Raw genomic sequence first — 20734 nt, forward strand, 5'->3', positions numbered from 1 at the left:
ACTTACACCTTTGCTTTCTTAGTGTAATAAATACTTTTATTAATTGGCCGCTCTACTATACAACTGTCCACGTTCACACTCCAAGGAAAACTAAAATATAATTCGAAACTATTCTTATGTTGAGAACAAACGAAACTTTTCGATTGCTAATTTTGAGTTATCAGGAAACTACCCATATCCTATAACTAACTCGGTTTCAATACCTAACTTGGTTATTTCGGAAGATGATGTTTTCAAAGGGTTAAGTTCTCTAAAATACAGTTGTTCGCCTGGACCTGATGGAATTCCATCATGTGTACTTAAATCTTGCGCTGTCGAGTTGTGTGGTGTGATCTCAAAGATTTTTAACATGTCCTTGTGTTCAGGTGTTTTCCCTTCATGTTGGAAGAGTAGTTTCCTTATTCCTATCCACAAGAGTGGAAGTAGACAATTTGTTGAGAACTACAGAGGCATAGCCAAGTTGAGTGTCTTGCCCAAGTTGTTCGAGCGTATTGTGACTCAGCATTTAGCCTTTGCCATTAATTCGTATATTTCTCCGCACCAGCACGGCTTTCGGAAAGGGCGATCTACAGTCACCAACTTGTTAGAGTTTACCTGTCATGTTTTCAAGGCTTTTTCTAGTGGCTCTCGCACAGATGTTATTTACACTGATTTAAGCAAAGCATTTGATTTGGTTAACCATAGACTACTTATCTTTAAACTCCAAGCCTCTGGTTTCCCACCCTACTTAGTGAAATGGATAAGCTCTTATCTGCACAATAGATCCTTCAGAGTTTTGTTTAACTTCATTAGCTCGGATGAATTCCCCGTTACGTCTGGCGTACCTCAAGGAAGTCACTTGGGTCCCATTTTATTTAGTTTATACATTAACGATCTCCCATCGGTGGTTAATTCCAGCCAGATCTTAATGTATGCTGATGATGTGAAACTGTTTTCTTCCTTCTCTGTTGAATCGCAATCACATCAGCTTCAAGGTGATTTAGATAATTTTGTTGCATGGTGCTCTTTGAATCTCCTGCAACTAAATCTGAGTAAATGTAAGAAGCTTTCATTCTCAAGAAGAAAGTCATTCATTACTCAGTATTTCATAGATTCGCATAAGTTGGAGGACGTCGATTCGATTACGGATTTAGGCGTCCTATTTGACCATAGGTTACGTTTTAACTTGCATATTGAGCTCTCGATTAGCAAAGCTAGGTCCGCGCTTGGTTTTATAAAAAGGTGGTCCAAAGAGCTTGATGATCCCTACATTACGAAAAGGCTGTACATGTGTTTGGTTAGACCCATACTCGAGTATGCCTCAGTTGTGTGGTCTCCTTCATATAGGTGCTACGTAGATTCAATTGAATCAGTTCAAAAGCAATTCTTGCTGTTTGCCCTTAGAAATTTGGGTTGGGATCCGATTGCCTCTCTTCCTCCGTATGAAAATAGGTTGCTTCTGCTGTCCCTACCGTCTCTTGAGAAACGTAGATTTGTTCTTGGCGTTTCCTTTCTAATTAAAGTAATAAATGGTGCTATTGACTCGCCTTCATTACTTGGTGAAGTAAGCTTCAATGTCCCTAACCGCTTCTCTAGGCACTTTATCTTGGTAAAGCTTAATCAGTGTAAATTTAATTATGAGCTGTTCAATCCGCTCAGAGTCGTTTGCAAGAACCTAAATGACGTCTACCACTTATTCTCGTTATCGGACTCTTTAAAGTCCATTAAAGCAACATTGCTTAATACGCGCGATTTACCTATGTCGTATTTAAACTAGCTTTTATCCTTAAAAAGTCGTTACGTTTCGAAAGTGAATTATTGTCAATTTATTATCGGTTGCCAGGCTTATGCATGTTTGCGATGGCTTAGGGGTTCATTTGCAATTTGATCCTGTACCGGTTGTAAGTGTGCTCCTATGCTGATAGTGTACATGCTTTTTTTTCTTTTTTCTTTTTCTTTTTTTTTTTTCTTCTTATTTGTTTTATTATGCTTATACTCAATTTTATTGTTAATTAATATTAGTTTTGCATTAAGAGCCTATTGAACTCGACTGCTATTTGTTTAGTTGAGTTTCTAGTATAAGTGGAATAAAATAAATAAATAAATAAAAAGCGCGTCTGTGTAGCTTGAGCCTTTTTTGAAAAGGGGGATTTACCCAAAAAACACACGAGAAAAGTAGACGCGATGAGTAAGCCCTTATGCATTAGACGTTTATGCTAAAAAATGTACCTGTGTGTGTCGCAACGAAACTACAGTAACAGAATAGTTTTTATCTCTTTCTTCTTGCAAAGCATGCGTGAAGTTAACAACATGTGGTTTGCCGTGATGTGAAAGCAAAGATGCTAAGCTGTGTTTTTAACACGTTCGCGATACAGCAGACGTTAGAAACTAAAGATACGATCCGATACCAAGACAACATTTGGCCAAAGTTTCGCAGATTGAATTTCGATCCATTATGATTTTTTTGTGTTATTGGTGTGGCAAATAAATATTGAGGTTCTTTTTGGACCCAGCTTTGAGCAAATGATTTAAAACTGTTTTGTGGTCGATCTTTAGCTCTTGGACGATATTACGATTGCTAACATGCCTGTCAACTGGATCATTTCTTCGATTTCATCGACATTTTCGACCTGTGCGAGGTGTATCTTTATCATCAGAAACACATGAACGGAATGGACGAAACCAATATTACACGCAATTGGCTATTGCAGTATTGGGACCTTAAAAACCCTTTACAATGGCTGGCTTGCATTTTCGTCTTTACCAAAGAAAAAGTGTAAATTGTACCGAACATTCTCTTTGCTGAGTTCCCTTTTTAACACCCTGTAACTGAAAGGACTACGTAAAAAATAGCAAAAGCAATTTTTTTGGTGCGAAACGTCACCTTTCCAACGAGCATAAATCTGAAATTGTTGGATTGATACTTTCCAAGATATCGATCGCTTTCGTGCTTTGATCGGGTCATCTTTAGCCTACTTTTCAGAACTTTATATCTTCTTCTTCTACTATCATCCTACAGTAGTTCGCTTTCTACTATAACTGCCGCCTGCTCTTTTTTAACAAATTTTGCAGTGTACATTGTAAGTTTGGACATTTCATATCTATATCAGTTGGACAGTTAATGTTTTCTTGCTTTGTTGTGAACTGATAGTTTCTACGCTCGAAAGATCGATGTCCTTGTCGTTGCCAATTAAAACGTAATGTGTGGTAGGCTGTAAAGCTCAATAAGTTTGCTTTTGCAAAAACAACGATTTGTACAGACAGACAAGTTTTGCATCTATCCCCATAGAGTTTGAGGTTTTTTTTATGTTGTTTATATATTTTATACATAGACATATTATATATACTGTTAAAATTTACACTTTTTACATATATTTTTCTTAGGGCTAAGTTTTTTAAGGTGAAGAAGTCGTACAGGAAATGCCAAAAGATACCACGCCAACTGAATGTAGGTTTTGGTCGCTACCCTTTAATTTATGTATTCGCCTTCATTTTACCAGAAAAAGCATTTAAGTATAAGAAAACAAAGCATTTAAGTATAAGAAAACAAAGCGGAATAAATGGATATTAGTAACAATGTAGGCAGACTTGCTTTGATTTCATCAACAGAAACGCTAAGTACGTCGAGCGGTTTTTAAAGCTGAAGCCTTTTTTTCAAAAAAAATAGTAGATTTGCTAGATAAAACAGTCGCTATAACTTCGCTAAGCTTGTGGGACTCTATGAGCCTTTTGCTGCTTGTGGTGTTTGTCTCATTCTCTGTTTGTGTGACACTTTATTGAAATTGTTCGATAAGTACAGAGGATCTCACTCACTCATTTAAAGCATTCTCCGATACTGTTGCCTTGACTTCTCTTAGAGTAAAGTCTTTTCGATTATTGCTATTGTGATTTGTTTTGCAGCTTTTCAAAAGGCTCTTGTTAGGCTTAGCCATAGCATAACTCATTGTAGACCGATTAAGGCCATCTTAATAAAGTTATTTTGCGACACCCTCGTCAAAAGCAATTATACGGGGGCTTAACTTTCAAGGATAGTCCTTAACGCCTACAGAGCTAAATTTAATATCTCAAAACTTTCAAGCCTGGAAAAGAATTCAGACTATATATATATACGAACAGATAGTAAATTTATCTGGAACCTCGAAGTATATCATCTAACGAAACTTTTGAACCGAACCTGTTACTCTTAACTAACACTTTTTACAATTATGTCTTGACAACATTTGAAGTAGTTGCTTCAGCTGACCTTTGGAAAACAGTAGTTTCTTTATTTTTGCCTCTTTTTAAAGTTTGTCATCAGATCATATAAACGATTATCTCACATCTGCTCTTTCGTACACTTCTCTTATCTACCTAACGCTTCTGCTCTCCTCGACACATATCACGCTATGAAATTCTCACTGCACTGTATCACCTCAAAATCATTTGCAAAATAAACATAATCCTAGAATACATTAGTGCTGAAATAAAATGGAATAAGCAAATAACTGGAAAACTTGGGAAACGTCGTTTTGTTAAAAGCCCTTTGAGTATGCTACAGCTTCTTGCAAAATAATCGCTTCTACGCGGGGAACACACAAAACATATATACTACTACAGTCAAACCCTCTTTCCTTGTTACGGTTCAAAAATAGAACGTCATGTTCGCATTGAACCTGTTTTACTCAGCACAGTGAATCGTCTGCTGTTGATTTGCTGAATTAAAGCAGAAGGAAAGGAAAAAGAAGTTCGAGATTTCAGAAGCGGTTTTTTGTCAGCATATAGGTGAATATATCAGTTACGGTCTTATGTAATTATCTCCACTTAAAATTTAATAAGTATAATAAACATTTCAAAAATTTTCTTCAACCATTTAATAAAATCTACATTTATTTGAAAATATTTAATATAAGAAAAAGGAAAAACAGTTCAACATTTAGTTTTCAAATTCTTTCTTTGTTCGCAACGAATACTTAATGAGAGGCAAAGCAATTATGAAAAAATATCACAAAAACATGATATAACCTAGAAAATCTAGCTTACTGCTGGGCAAAAAATTGACAAAAGAACGGTTTATAAAATAGAGAATTATTTTTTCTTTTTATATTCTTCGGTAAACCCATACGTTTCGGCCTCTGAAATGAGAGTTCATAAATTTTAAGTATTCAACCAAAAGTCTTAACATTTAAAGGAAAGCACACATACTTTCATAGTCCGCTTCGTACCAATGGAATAATTCATACGTTAAAGAGCTGTGAGGCATTTCCCAAGAAGCGGTCCCTTCATATTTAGCTGGCAAACAGGATTTATCGATATGTTTGTGGAGCGATTTGAAATCCTTGCCGTGAAAGTGAAGCTGCAAGCAAAATGTTACGTCAACGCTTACAAGATGTCTAGCATATGAACTTTTATTTTACCCGTTTCCTTAATTTCTCTTTAATGAAAGGCTTAAAAATGTTGAATAAAATGTTGAATATATACGAGTTATTGACAATATGCACCGCCTTTAAACGTAAGCATATGCACTCCTGTATGTAGTCTAAAAGCATTGCGGCAAAGGAAGGGGTAAACTGCATAATCTGGGTCATGGATAAATCCTCCATATCGATAATAACGAGACCACCGCAAATTTGCGATAAAGGCTCTATCATGGCACCCCAAATCATTACTTGTACACCACGGAATAAATCGATCAGAGGAACTTGAGAAGGCTTCCATTTTTCTATCGTATATACAAATGTTTTGCATTAAATTGAAAATTCAATTGACTCGTTTACTTACTTCCGGCGTGTATCGTTATCATTCTGCGACCATGTTGATCGCGAACCGGCAAGAGTTGCAACACATCAGCGTCAAAGACATGCTTCAATTTACTTGGAAGAAGATCTCTACAGGCTTCAGGATGTTTGATTTTCGTATTAAAAAAATTCTTTATCTAAAACAAAAAAAGAGAGAAAAGATTCTTTACCTAAAGGAGGAAGAGAGGAAACTGAATGACCACTTATGTTTTCATCTTTTTATTTATTACGATGAAAATATAATATTTACATACTACGCGTAGTAGTTGCTGAAGTCGCTAAAGATAATTTCCTTTATATGTCGCGTTTTCCAAGAACAACACCATACCATAAAATTATTTAAGAATGTAATGATCAGGTTGTGTACAATAAACTTTTCCATATATGTCATGAAAATGGCTGAAACGGCGTACTTTAGTAAGCAAAAAAGTCGCTCGAACTTATATAGCCCTGGTGCAAAGATCGCGATCATTTTACACTTTAGGCGTAGTTTTTGCGATTTCAGCTATCAAGAGGAGCTTGTACAGAGAGCTTTTAGGTGTTTCAACGAAAATTTTAAGAAATATTAAAAATGCATTGCCAAAAGATTTGTTGGTTTTGGAGATCCTTTCTTGACGTTTGCCGGAGTTGAAAGTCTGCCTTATCCCCCCCTTCCCAAATCATAAGTGAACCCAGCGCTTCTATCCCAGACATTTGCGACAATTACAAGAAACTGAGCTAGGATTCATATAGATTGACTTGTCTCTGGAAGTCGTTCGGCCCGAACCATTTTCAATAGCGTTCGTCTTTTCGTCAAAACACATCTGTGTACCAAATTGCTTCAACATATCTTAAAAGTGTGAACAGAAGAAACACATGATACCGGACAGACGGACAGACAAGTTTATATCGATTCATAAAATGGTTATGGTGAACCTATCTCAAATCTTGCTAATTATCGTACTGTCCTGGTACGTTTTTAAATAATATGTGAGTACATTCTTGCTATGTCTACGAACCCTTTTTATGGCGCTTTCTGGATAATAATGTGCAGGCCTTAAATAGATTTTCAAGTACGTTTCTTCTCTAGGTACTATTAGATGTTTCTCTTCTGTAAGATAAAAAACCAAATTTTTTAATAAAACTTTTATAACATTTTTTTTCTCCTAAAATGTTTACAAACATTCATACCATCTAGTAATTGATTAATTTTAGCGAAGGATTCTTTCATTATATCTGGAGTTTCCCTCAGTTCTTTGCGGGCTACTTCCAACGCCCAATCTGGCGCCTCTTGTCTATCCATGCACATCCTCACAGTACCCAAATCAATGTAGGGAAAGTTGTCCTCATCAAAGGCTAGTTTCCCTGGTTGGACCATCTTGTTAAGGTATCCTGTTTTCCTTCACTTTAATAACCGGCAGTAATCTTTAAAAAAAATAACATATTTTACAAAAATTTACCATAAAACTATATAAATAATTAACAATCAATTGTCTTAAACAATTAGTTTAAATATTCTCTTAAAGGGTAATACTTTCTTAGTCATTTAAAACCTTAAATGCATACCTCCTAATAAAGGAGAGGAACTGCAATTAATTACCTCTATGACAGTCATGTCTTAGTTTATACAAAACTTATGTAAGAAATTGTGGGAGAAAATTCTTAATGCTGCCCTTAGAATATTATGGATCTTAAGCATATATCGAGGACGGAAACCTTTAAAAGGCTGGCTTCGATGGCTAAATGAAAACGACAAGTACTCATTTTTTTCCACTTACTTCTCGTTACGCTCTACATCTTAGTTTCAAAAGGAATTTGAATAAAACAAAATCTTTAGCGTTTCTCTGCTTTGTTATGACAAATACGAAGGAAGATGTCGAGAATTTATATCAAAGAAATTGTGAGCGTTTTTGCCCATAATACATTCTACACCCTTCCGTCTAACATTCAATTTTGAAGTGGACTAAATCCCTTACCCTAAGCACTAAGTAACTAAGCATTTGACGTTCCTTTACTTATTATGAGAATCCTTATTGATTTTTCTACAATCTATAATGAAATTCTTGTGCTTTCGACAGGACTATCCATTTAAGACCTGCGCAGTGGTTGCGAAAACAATATATTGAGAGAGAGCATTTTTATTCAATATTTTGACATACAGCAAAAGTTATTTTACACAAATAATACAATGATAAATTTTTTAGGATGTAAGGGTCAGTGTGCATCTAAAGTCTTTTCTCTCATCGAACGCATACTGCAGTCTACTTAATTAATAATTGTTAAATGAATACAACAACTCTTCAGTCATCTAAAATGTAGATCTTTTTGACTTTCTTGAAAATCAGCCTCTCTTAACGTCGATCAAATGTGTTTTCATAAATGACCCATTGCTTTACCGATTGCGAACATACCAAGAATAATTTTCTTTTTTACGCCCTACATTACATGTTGTGCAGAGTATGTATGTAAGTGACAGTCAAAGAGATAACATTTATTCTACCAATCTTTGGAGAATAGTTTTCTGTACACTGACGCGTCTTGGCCCAAAAATGATTCCTTTTGAAAATGAATTGAAATCGAATAATTTTGCGATCGCTTTCCATATAACGCCTTATTTTGAACAAATTTGGTGATTCCGAATCGATCGATATAATAAATGATGGGTGCATCTCAAGTTCTTCTGGATGTTGTATACATTCGCACAAACTTTATATAGCCTTGCGTCAAAAACGGCCTAGAGTATAAAAAGTCACCACATGAAAAAATCAATGACCCAACCTCTCTAAAAAAATCTCTAAGTAATGATGCAGCGATTTTCTAAGTTGATATGAAAAACTTTGAATCTGATAGCCCAATTTTTTTAACTCTCTACCGTACAGCCGTTCTTACAAAATATGGACTCTTATACGGCAAAAAGGTCAAACTTTGGTGCACTATACGAATTTGAACAATGTAAGTCTATTTTTTTTGCTTCCTTTCATATAAGAGCTACCAAGAAAAGTATGCTTTAAATAGAAAGAAGGGAGACATAATTTTTGGTACTTTGTCATGAATATAAATGAATTATTTTACACGACATGGCGTAGAGTGTTTAATAACCGAACATAACACATACAAAACCTTAATGCGGCTCCTACTGACCTGCTTATCCCTGCTACGTCGCAGAGGATTTTGGGAAGTAGAAAAAAGCTTCAGAAACACTGTAAAGGATTGGTGTACATCGATTAAATAGTGTCCGTCTGCTTATCTGTGCAATGTTTGTCGTAGGCACATCCTCAAATCCTCCTTATCCCCAAATTTGGAAGAAACATTATCAGTTCTTGTATGCAGCTTGGTAAGAGGAAAGTGAGAGAAATCGTAATCGGCGGCGTAAACTGAGAGAACCTCTAGTTGGAAAAAAAATAGGACTGTTTGTTCTTTACTCATATTCCACAACGCAAATGGAAATAGCCGGTCCCACTTTTTACAATGTAGTAGAGTATCGCAATTCAATTTTTTTCTTTGAGAAAAGTGTGGTGAGTACACAGGGTACCAATAAAATTACACTATTTTCTCTCGCTAGAACAGAGTTTCAGAGGCGCCGACTTGTTGAAATGGTAAATGTGCCAACAAAAAAATGTACCATAATAGTCGATGATCTATCCCCGGTTACAACAGCTTCTGCCAATCTTTCATACATATTCTCATCTAATTCTCTTTCTATCTACACGAAATTTAACTTCACACCAGTTAAAAAGGAAAAAAAATCGCTGTTTACACGAATTGCTGTTACACCCACTATCTGTATCTTAAAAAAAAGTAAGAGAAGTTATATTCAGCGGCGAACGAATCTTTTATACCCATCACCATCATCCTAAATAGGACTAAACAAGAAAAACTCAACTTTTTATATTCTACAACATTGTGTGGGCATGGCTGATTTGTCCTCTCTGCAGAAATCATGTGGAAATTGTTATTACATGTATGCTACAAGGTAGGAATTGTCAACGAAAAAGCCAGAAAACAGAGATGTTCTCAGCTACTAGCCTGCGGGAAGAAGCTCCAATGTCAATAGAATGTTTACAATAGACATTACAAAGACGGACAGACGGACATACTTAAGCCAATGCAGTATTGGTTTATTGATCAAGAATAGATACAGTTTTCAAACAAACGAACAAATGACAAAATGACTATGAGCCTATTCTTCGGTAGTGGGCATAAAAAGATTTAACTGTAAGTGATTGTCAATTTTTCTATAGATAGTAAATGTAACTTATGGCAAGTGCTGCACTAAAAATATTAAAAATATGAAAAAGTTCGAACAAGTTCAAGAGCAATGCCGGACAAAGTTCAACGATATCACTTATTAATATTATTCATTATTGTGTGCAAGCAACTCGTAAATATGTTTACAACTAATGCGTAACAAAAATACTTTGACGAGGTACTAAATGCATTATTTTTCAACGACATTTCCCTCACATTATTTGTAACGTAAAAATTGAAGTTATAATCAACAAAACGCACATTCACCCTTAAAAGTAAATCAAGGTCCTTGTATTCGGACGCAGAGTTGTCCATAAAACTTAGCTTTAGGCAAAAACGAAAACTATATGACAAAATATTTGGTCTTGATAGCTAAATACCGGAACAAATTATATCTTAAACCAATTAAGTCGATTTATTCCAAATATTTTTTTTGAGTTTTATTAATTATTTGATTTATATAAAAAATATTAAAAAAAAAAACATTTTTTTATTTATTCCATAAAATTTATAAGAGTTTATAAATTCATTTTAAACAAGTATTTAAATTTGAATCCCCACATACTTGTTGAACTTGCAATTTTCTGGGTCACACCAACAACTTGAGGTCATTAACTAACATATGTATTTCCTACAGTTATCCTATACGTGCTTAAAACTCTTCAATCTGAACTCAACCTTGCATTTACCATAAGTACATACATATGTATATAACAAAGCACTCCCATCACAACTTTTCCATTTATTATTAAGCAAACGATACTCAATGTAGCTTAAAAAAAGAAGAAAAAAAGAGAAGAAAAAACGAAAAACTAAAAAATAAACATCATCAATTTTTGCCGTCCAAAACGGCTGTTTTTACATTTTGCTTTTTTTTAAATTTTTTTTGCCCACAAGATACTTATGAATAAATGGTAAGGTCAAGGTTTAGTAAACAGATTTCGTAAATAATGTGAATAAAATGATTATTTTTTTTAATACAAACAAAAAGTTTGAAAGTTTACGCAGACACTTGTCTTGTCTGCATATAGTTTTCCCATTCATCCATCTTACCTTTGTTACTCAAATGGTAATGCGAAGGCCATAGTTTTGAGCGCTCTAAACAACTTATGTATAATTTGTTTAACAAGAGACACTTCAATGTAAGAATAACTTGGTGCGGAAATAAAACGCCGCACCTGTAATTTGTGTAAATTTGCAGATACCCGAAGAAAATTGGACAGCCTCAGTGATAGCCTTCCCTATGGGAAGGAAGATCTACAAGCATTTACATAACATCTTTCGCTTCGAGCAATGCCGACTCTTGGAACCACCTCGCCACCTGCCTATTCGCTCACTATCTAAACGCTTTCCAGAGGAACCCTTAGCTCCCTTAGCTTAGTTTCATGTCACAATTTATCAAAAGTCATGTTTCGTTTGAAATGTTTGATTTCCACTCGAATTCGCGAAGAGCGGTCCAAATTTGGGAAGATTGGTTTTTAGTGGAACGCTTCAGTTATTTTCGCCATAATATTTTCAAAATCATACCATGAACGGACTTAATTTTCATACGAACACTTATAGGGGCTGAAGGCCAGAAATCCTATTTATGTGATGCAAATTTGATATAGTGAGTCTTTATGTCAAATGTTGAAAATATGGAAATTTTTACTTGGTGTCTTGAAAAGGCTCACTGATCACATTAAAGCTGAGAGCTTCTCCAAAAGTGGTAGTAAAGTTGCTTTCTTCTTGGGATCTGATACTTCTTCACTTACTTTCGTCATCAAATACCCAAAATTAGGTCTTCTTATTAATCTAATAAAAGGGCTTTGGCAAGCTTACGTGGTCAAAATTTAAAACAGGTATATATTTCTTCCCGAGGAAAAAAATCCAATATTAACGAGACTCACAATACTCAATATTCTTGTCTACTGCAATATGGTTTTTTTGTGTTTTTTTTATATTTGCCTATGTGTTCCCTAATAGTACAAAATAGTAAGATAACTTTTTATATTTCGACAATGGACCAGGTTAACAGGTACACATTTCTTATTGCGGGAAAAATTCCAATGTTAATCAGACTCACTGCCTGTGAAATACATAGCATATAAAAATTGAGGCTTGGTGCCACGTAAAGGCCTTGATAGGGGTTCTTATACAATATATGAAAGCTTTTTGAATATAGGGCTTTATATGGAGAGTGCTTGTAAAAATGGCATAATCCATCGTTACGCCAAATGTTGCGCCAAAAATTGCCAGTGTATAAAATTTCATTAAAATATCTCGAAAATTGTGACTTGTACAATGAACACATAACAACACAAATTTAAACCTGTTTGCTCATCCCATTCGCCATCATTAACGTTACGAAGCACAGAGCATTCCACTAGAGACGTGCAAGAGGAAGTATGTATTAAAGTCTTTAATATATATTTTTAACTTTTTTTTCTTAGGTATGCTTGTTACTCTACCTGTCGTACTTAAAATGAATTTACAATTAAAAGACGTTATTAGAATTTTTTATGGAGCTTAACAATGTCTAAGTAAATGCGCGTTTTTGTTGACGGATTGGGAAAATCCAGTTGCTTTTAATCACTTTGCGTATGTCAGTTGCTAGGGCTGCAAAGGTTCCTCGAATTATTATCACATGTTTTCAGTTATCGTTTATTTCTTTTTCTTCCCTAGAACGATACCAGTCGTGTCTTTACTTATCCACGGATTCTGTTTTGCTTAACAATACACAAAGTGACAAAAGTATAATAAAATGAAGTATAAATGTCAATGTCTTAGACCCAAACGGAATTAATGAACCCTTTCTTATGACATAAAAATGGAAAAATAAATGAATGAAAAAGTGTAAAAGAGAAAGTGTAGAAAGAGAAAAGTGTAATAGAGAATAATTTACATTTGTATTACAAACAAACTACTCTTATGTCCACTACTTAAAAATGAAGAAATATTAATTTTGTCGTTCCGTTTGCTTGTAGAGAGGCCTACTGACTTACACTGGCTCAACGCAAGTGTCCATTCCCATATTCGCATATCATCTAAATTTCTAGCCACAATCCTCGGTAACTATTACCGACGTTCTTGCACGTTCAACGACACCCATCGAACGGCTGGTCATTTAAAAAGGCAAAATATTCGCTTATTAAAAGGTTCCGAGTCTCAAGCAGATCATTTACCAAATTATCAACAGCTTCGCTTTTTTTTTTTGATTAAGTCTCTCCGACATTGTTCTAGTATTGACATACACCCTGAGCCGTACTCTAGATGCCTGTCGGAAAAATCATAACATTTTGTATGATGTTGAACTAAAATCACTGAAGTTTTTAGGAGCAATCGCTTCGAGTTCCGTATAGAGTCTATAGAAAAAAAGATAAGATGAGAAATCGCTTCGGACCCGTTTGTCATTACATATTATCAAAAAGTTAGATACCGAAAAGTTACTCTCGATCTTCCAACTTTCTGCTGAAAGCTTTGATTCTTAATGAATACTTTTTCTACGCATTACTCATCTATGACTTGAGTTGGCCCGTGTAACCAACTAAATGAGTACTAATAGGAGCAGCATAAGCATTTTAACACAAGTTTGCCCATCCACTGGTCACTGTAGTATATTGTACTAAGTCCAAAGAGTTCTGCTTAACTAATAATGGAAGAACAGCGAAACGAAGTGAAAGATCACATGGATTAAATCTATTTCCTCACGACTTGAAAAAACTGATCGCCAACAGAATTCCTGTAAATTTGGCGACAATCTAATATTTTAGGAATTTCAAAAAGGAGCCGAAAGGGAAGAGGGAAGGAGAGAAAGAGAGAGAAAATAAAAGCAATATATAATAATATTTATCATAAGTTTTAATGGTTAAATCAACGGCTCGTGGGTGGAACGAACCCTCGAAACTTGCTTAGCCCTGCTATCAGTGCCGACTAAGCCACTACGAATCTAAATGAAAATTTTTAAATAAATATTTGCATTAAACTTCAATTTGCTAAATGCTGAGCTAAATACCCTAAAGCCTTGTGATCTGTAAAGGAGAGAGAGAGAGAGAGAGTGTTTTCGTATTCCTAGCTTATGGAAGTCAATTGCAAGGCTAAGAAACCGAATAAAGCGCTTCTCAATGACTGGAGAAATTTAATGTATTCGGTAATTATTTCCGAGTATAACAAGTAAAATAACAAAATTAGCTTGGCTTCCAAGCAAGGGTAGTGAATGCCCAAAGTAAATAGTACATATAGCAAACATCACTTCAATTTACATAACAGCAAGTCACTTAAAAATTTCTATCTAGTTTTTCCCCACCTTTTCTAACAATTATTTAAAATTTTCGAAACGATAAAAGTTTTGCGTTGCTTTTTAAATAACACAACATAAATAATGAGAGACTTTGTATTACATTCGTAGGAATTGTTGAAGGAAATTATAGAGACGATCTCATAGTAAGATAATGAAATAAATCAATTTTTCACAGTTAACTGATAATAACATTGGATTTTGAATTAAAGAAAAAAAAAAATAACGCTTACGAAACTAATTGCAATTATATTAGATACTCGTTTATAACAAACCTTTAATTTAAGGTCGTTTAACGAATATTTGTGTTATAAAACGGATACTTAAAAAATAATTGATCAAAACAGGTACAAAGATTAATCATTTTAAAAAATTTTCCTTATTTACCTTTTACTTAAATACTTACAACTGTACCCGTTTTAAATGCATCTCGATTAAGGTAAACTACTTCAACGACCTTAACCTGCTTGCATTTTACAATGCTTACACACATTACGTGATATCTGTGCTTGCAGGAAATGCTCTATATAATTTGTAATTATTGCGATTACTTGAACTTGATTTTATTCTTCGCAAAAAAAGACGAAACCTTTTTCAAATTAATCAATACGTATAATGAGAGTAAGAAAATTATAGCCGCAAAGCCTGGGTATGAAAAGATCTCTCTCCTTTAAATGAGACCGCATTACTGCAGTAAACATCATAAAGGCCATGCTGGCCTCGTTGTGGCATTTGTTAAAGATGATCGAAAGAAAGGCATAACATGCCACATGAACAGGTAAATGCGGGTAAAAGTGATATGTATGACATCTCTCCTATAAGGACATTTTATCGGATTTCAGATATTTCTTGCATCAAGGTCTAGAACTTTTAGAAAAATTCTTCCGAGAAGCGGTCTATTGCCAAAGCATGATGGGAGCAAAGCAGACGTCTAGAGCATAGTTCTGTAGCAACTGCTGTTGGCGATCTAATTCGCAGTCTATCTTAGCAAAGACATCTTAAGTCAAACAGTACGCCCTTCATGGTCATTTGACCGTTTTCGGAAATATTGCTGCCTTATGGCATTTATAGCTGCAGTATCAGGAAAGTCTGTGAAGTAGGCAAGCGATCGCCGAACTTGACAGCATATCAGCATTGGAAAATCTCGAGTAGTTGTTTGATCAGAAACTGTGTCGTAACATGAGTTGCAGCTAGACAACGACTTTTAGAAAAATTTCGTGTCGCTTGTATTTAGACACATACATAAAGGAATTCACGGGAGCGGATCGAAAACACCTCGTTATGGAGTTCTAATGCAACAACTCACTTCATTCAAAGTCAAGCAGAAGTAATCTGTAGCCCAGTTTGCCCAGACAAAAAAGGGGCGGAATGATATAATGACTACCAGTCGGTTACCCCATATAACGGCGGTCACCACCATAGATGGTGATGGAATAGTAGTTTATTCCTCCCGCTCGCCGTCAGCCACCGTGGAAGTAAGTTTGCCTACAGATGTAGATACGCAATCTAAAATCTGGAGACGTCTTTGTCCCAGCACACTAAGCATCTATGGCAAACATAGATTGCTAAGTGCAACCAAATCATTAGGCACCCCGCATCCAAAGAGAAGAGAACCTCATCTTTGAAATGTTTGTAAAGTGCGAAAGAAATGTACGCTGTGTAACTTTTTAAATAGCACAATATTTGCACGAAATCAGCTCACAAGTACCGCATGACAACACCCACATAACATCATTCAATGAGATTGCGAGATTTAGTAAATTATAGTGGTCGTCTTATTTCATATAAACGCCTATATTGCAAGTGGTACACAAGGTATGACTGCTATACAGACATTCGGTTGTAGATTAACATGTGTTGTAGCTGATGAATAGAAAGCAAAAAATACGCAAAGCAAAGATGTTTGCGCTTTTTGGCGCGTAGACTAATGGGCGTTGTAGGCATGCCCTTTGAAAAGTTTACGTCATATTAAATTATTTTGCAGATTTGTAAACAATATCCTCCATTTTACGAACGAGAGAATGTTTACTGCAGACATAACACAAACGCGTAGACGGAAACGCTTAAATCGATTCACAATTTGATGCCAATCAAGAATACGTACACTTTGCGTGGTCTCCGAAGCTTCCTTCTAGACGTTGCCAAGTAGAATATATACCTCATCCTTCGGGTGAAGGGATATAATGAGGGTAAATTGAAACCATTAAACGCCGCGTTATCTCTGCTTTTACCTAACGAGTGTATAAGATCTGTATGGATCGGAATTAATCTAAATTTTCCGTTATTTCATTTATATTAAATTTATAAAAATAATCTTTAATATTTTGAAATATTTCCCTTTATTTATTAACGGTGCTTGTTTTCAAATTGTTTTTTGAAACATATTTGGATGCTTCACTTGCCAAATCGATTAACTCCATTTTTGGAATTTTATTAAATTTTAACGTCAAAGCACTTCATTAACTCCTGACTGTAAAGATTCAAAACGAATTTCCCTGATAATAAGTATTGACACCAATAAATGACAAAATCGTCTTGGCCACTGAATAATAAATAATTTGTTTATAATATTTTATCATTTTTCTCAACTTCGTGTTTTATGGAGTTGATGGATTTGGCAAGTAAAGCATCCATTTATCAGTCGTGCACTCTGAACAACATCACAGTTGAAAGAGTTTACTTATAATTTTCTTTTATTATAAATTACTCCATAGTAATACCTATCATGATAGGAGGATTTGGAAATTAATTAGTGCCACTTATATTTAGAGCTACTGATATAGCTTTTCTTCGAAAAAATACCTCCGGCTTTAATGCTCCTGTTAGTAAGAATATGCAGCTGGAACTGGTTGAACTCGATTTGTATCTTGCACTTGGGGAAGTATCAGTAGAGTTAGCTATTTTCTCCTTACATTCAGCGGGGATTTCTTCGAGATTAGCAATACGATTAGTATACGATCTACTGGAATCTCTCTTGGTCGAATATATTTATTTGTTTAGTTATTTAAAGTTGTCGCAACTCAAAAGGATTGTTTGTAAGGGCGGTTTTCACGACTTAACAATCTCGTTCTAGAGACTACTACTCTGTGTGTTGAAAATTTGATGCAAAACTATGATAAGAAAGCACATTGCTTTCTCTTACATCCAATAGCTGGTCCCAGTGTCAAATATTCGGCTGTATATTTGAGAATTTCTCCTAGAAAACGCATCCTCCACCTACACTGTCTCAACTTGTCTAACGTAAAAGATCGGAATAGCTTTTTTTATAAAAAAAAATAATATTAGTTTCCATGTGATTTGAATCGCTTACAAAGTCGACAAACGCTTGTCTGTGTTGCGTGAAGCGTCTTCCATGCATTCAAATGTCAGATAATACTCGAAAGCGTAGGATTTCTACACATTAACATATATTATACAAGCGTAATGAAAGGGGTTTTATAATCTTTTCAAAATTAAATTTGTGATTGTTAAAGCTTTTTTATAATAATTAAGTCGAATGGATTAAAGTTATTACGTATGTGGATATTTATTACCATAGAAATACATTGGCAATGCTAAGCCAATTAAACAAACTTAATAATATATGTTAAGTAAGGAAATAATATATGATAAAAAGGCAAACTACGATGCACGTAAGTATATCTCTTGATCCGTCAAAGTCTCGGTCGAGCTCACTTAAATGTACGAAAGTAATAACAATAACATCTTACTATAACAATATTCTGAAAAGAATGACTTCAGACAGAGGGTAACCAGTTACATCGACTGACCAGAAGTCTAGTAAAAATAATGGAAAATAACGAAGAGAAGCAAAAAGACATTGCATTTACCAGAACACTAGCTAGAAGGTAAGCTGAAGGTTTACCTAATTATGAAAAGAAATAAGATAGCAAGCCGCTGCTAGGCCAAATACAGTTTACAGGATCAACTAAGTTTTAATAAATTTTCCCGAAAGTAGACAAGAATCGCGACCCAAAGTCAATGTTCACGGATTCAAATTGCAGTGCGATAGAGCTACAGTGAACGCTCAGTGGGGATTTGGGCGGACTCCCACTTTTCTGTGGTCACTCGCTACGTCTTTCTCTTTCCTCATCTTTCTGTGACCGCGTATCATAATTTGAGGAGACATTGTTGAGTGCTTTGACATAGAAGGCACTAAACTACAAAAAAACACCTTGAAATAGAAATATTGGTTTACCTAGAGTAAACGCGGATTACAAAATCAGTAGGAAAACTTGAATCAGTATTTAAGAGAAATCATTTTATAGCCAGTTGGAAAATTAACCGAAAATTGAAAAATGATCAGAAGACTTAATAGCGGACATCGCAGAAACAAACCATACAGTTACACATGAAGCAAGACTTGAGAACCAGATAAAACCTAACCAAGAGAGTAGCTACCTAATCAAATATGTCCTAAATGCAAGATGATAAACTGGTCGCCAGTTTAGATGAACTTTTCATCACAAATGTTGACCTATAAATGAAAAATTTCAAAGTAATGCGTTATTACTGTAGTAATTAATTGATTTCATTTAAACTTCATTTCCTGAAACCGACTTTAACCAAAGGGTCAAGCAATTTTGTATAACTTTTGAAATTTCAATTGTTTGCTATTGGACACAAGAAGATGTAATAACGTATTATATTCATATGAGTCATTCATTTCATTCGTAAATCTGTCGTCTGCATAATAATTAATTTTGAAAATAGCAAAAAATTCCACAATTATCTTAAAACAAGTAAAAACACTATAACGGGCCACGGCCCACTAGTGAAAACCCTACCCTATCCTAGAGTTTTACATAGAATGGTCGCAAACCTGGTCCAATCTGAATCATTTTCCATAGCATAGATCCTTGGGCTAACACAAACCAGCGTATCAAATTTCATAAAGATATTTGAAAAACTGCAACCTGTGGGTAAAATACAAGCATACAAGACGGACACACAGGCAGACGCGACGATCTAGCAAGTTTTACCAAAACATCTCAAAAATTTGTGGCATGCAGATTGAAGAAGGCAACAATACAAGACCTACAGAGAGACAGACAAGCTTCAGATTGAGAAAGTGTTTCTTAATCGACCATTGTAAGAAAAAGTAGGTCTACATCTCATGCACTTCCGCGATGTAGGGTATAATCATTTTTGGAATATTTTTAATCTTAAAATCATTCAAGATTATGGGAAGACTTTGCTTAAACAAAATTTGCTTGCAAGGCGAAAAAGAAGGACTAGCCAAAGATTAAACGCAGAGTGTTTCCGATCGATTGCGACACATTTTTCAAGAGAAATAATTAATTATCATACAAATACACTGTTGGCCAGCTCTGATGTTCACTTCTTATGTATCATGCTTCTACATAAGCGTATTACAACATTTAAGTCGACAGGTGCGTTTGTATGTAACGCGCACTGATATGCAACGAAAAATCAAGTTTGATTTTTATAGCTACAGTAGTCAGAAGTAAGTTAACTTTACCTTTTCACTTGTAATAGCTATAAAGCTAATTGAAAAACTGACTCATTTCATTCAGCTCAGTATAGTTTATCTGTTGCTCCTATAGTCTACTGTTTGCAATTAAGGAGATCACGCATCAGCTTAACCACAATGAGCTGAAATGGTTTTGTTGATATCGTCACAATAAATAAAACGAGTCTTTCGTACACAGTTAAGACCTTCTATAGCTTTGGCCGTAAGCCAGCATTTAATTCAAATATTGCATAAGTAGGTCAAAAGCATCTTCATGCAACCATGACCTCACGAATTTTAAAATTGAAATTTGGAGTACAACTATGCTTGTATGTACGCGCCTACGACGTGAGACAACTAATAAATGGTATCTAAGATGCATCTTAACTCCTATATTCACATTTTATTTTCTTATTTTTGTTGTTTTTTTGAACAAAACAATAATTATGCGGAAGTTTTGTAATTTTTTTTTTTTTTTTTTTTTCAACCAAAGAGTTGTTTACCTGATACCTGCGTTGCAAGTTATGCTTCTTTTTGTATATTTTAATTTTATTTTTTTTTATTTTTTTTTTTTTTTTTTTTTTTTTTTAATACGCAAAAGCTTGCCTTTATTTAAGAAAATTCGTAAGCCGTGATTGAAATTGTTAAACTGACCGCTTGGATAAATGCGAACAAACTGATCTTACGTTCAGTTAAACCGTAACTAAAGTGGATATAAAATTTAAGATATACCGTCCAATATATTTGCGATGACTTCAGCGTGGAAATCAAGTGAATTTCTTAGAAGAGCAAAAAAGCCGCACTCAAGTTGAGTTTTATTTAAATTAACATTACTCTAAACATAATTTTATTAGATAAACATTATTTCTCTTTTTCTTTATAAAGACATTGAAGATATTAAAATTATGATGGAAAATTTCCATTTCGAATATATTTTAATTATTTATTCGCATACATAAATGAATACATATTTCAATTAATCAAACTCTATGATAAAGTGTTAAA

The 20734-nt window shown here is 34.6% G+C and overlaps 1 protein-coding gene across 3 annotated transcripts; it reads right to left on the reverse strand.

The window, feature by feature from the left end:
• Positions 1 to 4910: 4910 nt before the first annotated feature.
• On the reverse strand, positions 4911 to 20423 carry LOC119633420 (alpha-tocopherol transfer protein-like). 3 transcript variants are annotated; one of them, XM_038026969.1, is made up of 7 exons: positions 20336 to 20423; positions 6924 to 7157; positions 6752 to 6843; positions 5737 to 5890; positions 5373 to 5677; positions 5161 to 5311; positions 4911 to 5090 (listed from the first exon to the last, which is right to left on the reverse strand). In XM_038026969.1, exons 2-7 carry the CDS (start codon positions 7108 to 7110, stop codon positions 5044 to 5046), a joined length of 936 nt encoding a protein of 311 aa, XP_037882897.1. In that variant the 5' UTR covers positions 7111 to 7157; positions 20336 to 20423; the 3' UTR covers positions 4911 to 5043. The 3 variants fall into 3 exon arrangements, with proteins under 3 accessions (XP_037882897.1, XP_037882896.1, XP_037882895.1); XM_038026968.1 differs by lacking the exon at positions 20336 to 20423 and adding an exon at positions 7511 to 7617; XM_038026967.1 differs by lacking the exon at positions 20336 to 20423 and adding an exon at positions 20233 to 20277 and having other exon boundaries at positions 4912 to 5090.
• Positions 20424 to 20734: the final 311 nt, after the last annotated feature.

The sequence above is a fragment of the Glossina fuscipes genome, unplaced genomic scaffold, assembly GCF_014805625.2.
Source record: "Glossina fuscipes isolate IAEA_lab_2018 unplaced genomic scaffold, Yale_Gfus_2 2, whole genome shotgun sequence".
Taxonomy (NCBI): domain Eukaryota; kingdom Metazoa; phylum Arthropoda; class Insecta; order Diptera; family Glossinidae; genus Glossina; species Glossina fuscipes.